Source organism: Pectinophora gossypiella, chromosome Z (genome assembly GCF_024362695.1).
Source record: "Pectinophora gossypiella chromosome Z, ilPecGoss1.1, whole genome shotgun sequence".
NCBI lineage: Eukaryota > Metazoa > Arthropoda > Insecta > Lepidoptera > Gelechiidae > Pectinophora > Pectinophora gossypiella.
The window spans coordinates 3,367,926-3,373,928 of record NC_065433.1 but is presented as its reverse complement, the minus strand read 5'-3'; the positions used below and the strand labels follow the sequence as shown (position 1 = coordinate 3,373,928).

Below are 6,003 nucleotides of genomic sequence, written 5' to 3'. Positions count from 1 at the left end.
ATTCATAAAGTGCCAGTGTACCAGCTAACGAGGCCATCGCCTATTATTATGGACACGTGTTTCATGAATTTCATGATGTATCGATTTACGGATATATTAGTCGACTTCTGAACTTGTGATTATTTCCTATGTTAAGCATTATACTGTTCTTAAGATGAAACAACCAAGAATAAATGGTTATCTAGGTATGCCTAAGTACTTACACAAATATTGCAACGTGCCTAAACCATATCACTCCAAGGTCCAACATAAATCTCGCTGTACCTATCTTTTACGAGGTTTTATTTTCGCTAAGTGCTGTAAACCGTTATCAATATAATGAATTAGGTATAACAGGTTGGTATAAATCTTATCGGTGCGTTATCGATATGTGTTGTCGATAGCGGGGGCGGCAATGCACCGAGATACGGAGGTCGCGCTGCATACTGGCGACTTTGCTACACACTGAATGCACTTACACACGCGTCTTTATTCCTCACCAAGATTATTAACAGATGACAGCTCCATTATGTTATAACAAAAGTTTACTTACAAACTAGACGTCTATAAATAGGTAGGTATTCGCTTAGGTATCTATTAGGTATACGTTAGGTACAAGCTAATTAAATACGAGCCTTTGTTCACCTACTTCAATAAGAGGCGAGAGGCTTCGATATCCGACGACAGGGAAATATACCGACACAGTATTAATAAAAAAAAACCGGTGCCTGTGATAAAAAATACAAGTGGATATATAACTTACGTGTAGAATTCAACACGTACCGTGCAAAAACCTGGTTGCAAAAAGCAGGGTTATACTTTTTAATTAGGTTTTTGATTGCCTGGGAGAGATTATAATTGGGTAGTTTTCTAGGTCAAAGATAAATTATGAAATTGTGATTAGTAAATAAAGCCAAATCTAAAGGTGACAAAAACGTTTCCTTTTTTCTATTTAACTTATTTATGAAGTTTAATAAAGAAAAATGTAATAGTAAGTGCGGCATTTCGTCACGTTTTTGTATGACGTCATAGGTTGCTTTTTCATACAAATTCCATAGTAATTTCGTGTTTTGATGTCTAAAAAGTGACTGATTTGACTAGTTGGAAACTAGCCTATTTTCCAAACGTCGTAATACAATAGCTCGTTCAGTTGCGCTTTTGGATCGGCAATGGCGTAAGTTAAGCAATGCCTGGCGTGGTAGCACGTCAGATGGGTGGGTGTCTTATACTCGACAGCTTCCGCTGGTGCAATCGCCTGCAAGAAATCGCTGTACCGCTGTGTGTAAATAACGCTTTTTAAAGAATACTGCACATCATTCTACTCGGGTGCTCTGTGGACCATCTACACCCAAAGATCACACAGTGCTCTGTGGGTCCAGTATAATAACGCTTTCAGAGCATTGTTGCGGCTACCTCGTTTTTGTAGCGCCTCAGCAATGTTTGCCAATGCTCGGACTGATGCGTTTCAGGCCATTATACGCAAAAAGTCGGCGTCGTTGCTGCAAAGGGTACGGGATAGCAGCAACTCTCTACTGAGGGCTATTGCTGATTTATTTATTTATTTAGGTACACATACAGCAATACATATTAAACTTTTACAGACAACATTATAAATAGAAAGAAAGACTAGGTATATATGCTTGCCAATTACATGCGTATACAGCATTCACCGTAAATGAAAACAAACTATATTAATACTAAACTATATAAATTATAAACTGTATATATATATACATTTTTTAACAAAATATTAATGTAAGTACTGTTTAACGCTTATAGGCTGATAGTCCGCTGATACGACACCTTGTTGCCATCACCAAATCAAATTTAGTTTTGCTTTACTAACATAAAATTAAGCAAATACTAACAACAAATGGATCTTGTTATCTTAAATAAATAATAATAATAATAAGGCCGCCAAATGTAGATATTGTAATCTTTCTTGTGTATGTTGTGTCACTTGTAATGAAGAATACTGTAAATTATGTTGTAATTATGTAACTACTATTGTATTTTATTTTGTTGACGTGGTCTCGTGGTTAGGATGTTGGGCTCACGATCTGGAGGTCCGGGTTCGATTCCCGATGGGGACATTGTCGAAATCACTTTGTGTGACTGTCATTTGTTTGGCTAGGACATTGCAGGCTGAATCATGCGTGATTGTCCGGAAAAGTAAGATGATATCGGGCTTCGGAAGGGATGCTAAGCAGTGGCTCCTGGGCTACTAAGCCCACAAGCCTCCACCAACCCGCAATTGAGCAGCGTGGTGGAGTATGCTCCATACCTGCTCCGGTTAAGGGGGGGGCGCGCTGTGTCCCGCAGTGGGACTTATTAGGCTATTTATATAATGTTTTAGATGTGACTGTTTGTAGTATTTAGCGGGTAGCGTTCGTAACTTGGCCAGCCCAGTTTGCAGCCTATCACCATCAACTCAACATTGTACTGTGTTGGTACAGATGATGATATAAAACACAATGTTATTACACAATACATTAGTCTTTATAACATCACCCCTATCAGCACAGTCATAAACAACGCGACCTGCATGTAAGACCACCAACTGAAAAAGAAGAATTCGCTGAAAGAAGAAGGAAGAAGAATAGCGTATATTCAATTGTGACTTTTGATATATTCTTCTTGTGGTTATGTCAATATTTTTAAGCTGTGACATCCCAGTCGGAAGGATGTGTGCTCTAATTATGACATCGCAGTTTCGAATCCCAGCACGGTCCTAAACCAATGATTTTAGCATTTCATTTCGAATTCATGTTTGGATTATAAATGATTATCACGTGTTCAGCGGTGAAGGAAAACGTCGTGAGGAAACTCAGATTCCGTGCGACAATGCGTTTCGGAGTTATGTGACCTAACCTGTATTGGACTGGTTTTCCCTTCGTGGGCTTGAAAACCAGACAGGCCAGTTGACCGGACCCCGTGAAAAACGGGATAACCCTCGAGAGATGATGATGATAAAGCCAATGGTATTTTACGCTCTCTCTCTCTCTCTCTCTCTCTCTCTATTTAAGAGCTGCGCTCTTGTCGGTGGAGTAATTGCCATTCCTCTCTTCTTCCCGCCAAAACCTTCACCTCCCGATATGACACGACCTGCACCATCTCTTTTATTTGTTTTATAAATGTTATCCTAGGTCTACCCGTTCCTCTCTTCCCTTCAATTTTTCCTTCTATAATGTTTGTTATAAATGAATCGTGTCGTATCAGGTGGCCAATCATATTTCCTCTCCGGTATTTTACGCATCAGAGTGGATCTTCGGACACCTGTGGTTAGTTTCATTACTGTGAAAGAAAAAATATCCTGGAATCTTTTGTCTTTTTGCAACAACAACCAGTCACATCCAGTTACAACTTACTGTGTGGGATATAGTTGTGATCTTGTGATATGTTATGTTACAACTTATGTAAGTTGGCTACATAAGAAAGTTTTAATTGACTCTACTGGGGTGTTGGGGCGATTTCTATAAATCTGCTTCTAATTGTGTTTTGTTTTCAGCTTGGTACTCCTGAATAATTGGTATTATTAATAATTATGTCTTATAATAATAAATCATATCTTTTAGGAGCTCAATGTGAATTGGACCTTATTCTCGTGCCTATTTTATTCAGCGTAGTTGATCGCACCCAAAGCTTAATGTGATGTTTGTTGCCAGGAGCGTGTCGACTGAGCGCCAGTTCCTAGCGGACTTCGTCGCGGGCGCGGAGAGCACGGCGGGCGGGCGGCTGGCGCGCTGGCTTGCGCCTGCGCCACGCGTCGAGCCGTCACGCTGCGAGCTCAAGCCGCCGGCCACGCCGGCGCGGCCCGCCGCACGCGTCACTCTGCCCGTACTCGTGCGCGACCAGTACGGGGACCTCGTTGCCGCACCCTCACTCAAAGTCGAGGTATATTATTTACTTAACATAGGTATATACATTACTCACTCCCCTAATCCCGAATGAGGTGAGCAGAGCCACAAGTAATTAAACAAAACTTGCAGCTACTATTGATATATGTTATAGGTTCACACCTATAGATATTTTATCTCATTAGTTAGAGATCTTGTAGTCAAGTAAACGACATGCTTGGAATGATAAGCAGTTGCACGCATTCTATTCAAAAACGTAATTTTTCACGCATACTAGAATCTTCTATCTCTAGTTTACACTGCAGATCAGGCTGTATAGGTATGTTCCTTTGTATTCTCTTACCGAGAAAGCCGTGTTTAAAATTGTAAAGCTTCTTGTGGATAAAACACACTTCTCCACATTATTATAGAGAAGTAAAAAGTTAGAATTGAAGTAATAAATATGTTTTATTTGGAAACACCTTCGCACGGATATGCAAAACTAAGAATAGTTTGGATATTACCAGACTATCTGGAAGTTCTTACAGGCACATATTACAGTTCTATCTCCGCATAGGATGCTAGAGGAATACTACTTACATCAGTTCAATTGAGCATACAGGAACAAACGCATTGACTGCTGCTTTCTGTTTAAAATAACCTGGTGAGCTAAGATCGCGATTATTACACGACTTTGTTTTGAAATCAGACCCGTACTACGTTGCCTCAATTACGCCAATGATGGCTTTACAGGCTACATTCCTAAAAAAACATATAGGTGGCGTGGTTTAGATTGAACGTGATAATTACATAACTATTCAGAAAATATAATCCAATGACAGCGACATATACAGGGTGTTAGTGACATCGTAACAAAAACTTTGAGGGGTAATTGAGGCCATGATTCTGAGATGATATCAAGTGGAATTTTCCGTCGCAAAAGTATAGAATTGAAAATAATTAAATAAAACACAAAAAATTTCATGAATATTCAGACTGAAAATTCCACTTGATATCAACTCAGAATCATGGTCTGAACCATCCCCCTCAGTATTCGTTATGATGTCACTAACACCCATACCTACTTGTATGGCTACCGTATGTACTTGTGTGGGGTGTAAGTGTCATCGTAACGAATGCGGAGGGGGATGATTCAGCTGATTATTCTGAGTTAATATCAAGTAGAATTTTCCTTCGCAAAAGTATAGAATTGAAAATAATAAAAAATAAAATAAAAAAAAAACATGAATTTTTCGACGAAAAATTCCACTTGATATTAACTCAGAATCATGGTCTGAATCATCCCCCTGAGTATTCGTTACGATGTTACTAACACCCTGTATAAAAATAATTGTTGCTTGATATTTGGATCTAATATTTATAGAATTATATTGCTTCTCTTTATTTTGATTAGAATAATAATACGTGGAAGATGTGTTATGCCTAAGTGTAATAACAAAGGTCATCATTTATACTCAAAAACAAAGATAATACCTATGCATAATATGTCTGTTATCCATGAAATTAGAAGGTTAAACGAAAGCAAATCTGTACAGCGCCATCTGGATTATTTTTGGGAAACTTCGCTTGGAAAGTCCCTCATTAGGTCCGCGATATCCTTTCATCATCATCAATTTAAGAGCCACGCTCTTGTCGGTGTAGCATTTTCCATTCCAGTCTATCAAAGGCCAATTCCTTGACTTCCCTACAAGACACGACGTTAACCTTTTCTTTAATCTGTTCCATGTAAGCTCTTCTTGGTCTTCCCCTTCCTCTCTTTCCTTCTATGATGTTTTTAATGAATTCGTCGTGTCTTATCCTTTACCATAGTATATATCACATACAGAGCCTTCACATAGAATCTAAGTAAGCCGTTGGTCCCGGTTACTACTTACTGATGTAAGTAAGTAGTCGTTACATGAGCCATGTCAGGGGCCTTTGGCGGCTCAATAATAACCCTGACTCCAGGGTTGATGAGGTTGGTAATTCACCTCACAACCCACACGATATAAGAATATAATCACATATTTGGATTGGAAAACAAAATGATAGGTAGGTATCTATACGGGCGAGTCTAGATTTGTATACAAGCCATACCAAAACGGCTCAATTCACTAATACCTAGTATTAACGCCAAGATATCGCTACAAAAACAGATAACTCTTGATAAAACACGGCGGAAAGGATT

The 6,003-nt window shown here is 39.0% G+C and overlaps 1 protein-coding gene across 1 annotated transcript in view; it reads left to right on the top strand.

Annotated features, from left to right (window-relative positions):
• LOC126380209 (E3 ubiquitin-protein ligase MYCBP2) overlaps positions 1–6,003 on the top strand; it is a 129,366-nt gene that overhangs the window by 82,033 nt on the left and 41,330 nt on the right. The window contains 1 exon segment of the mRNA XM_050029465.1: positions 3,645–3,873. Coding sequence (XP_049885422.1) covers positions 3,645–3,873 — 229 coding nt within the window.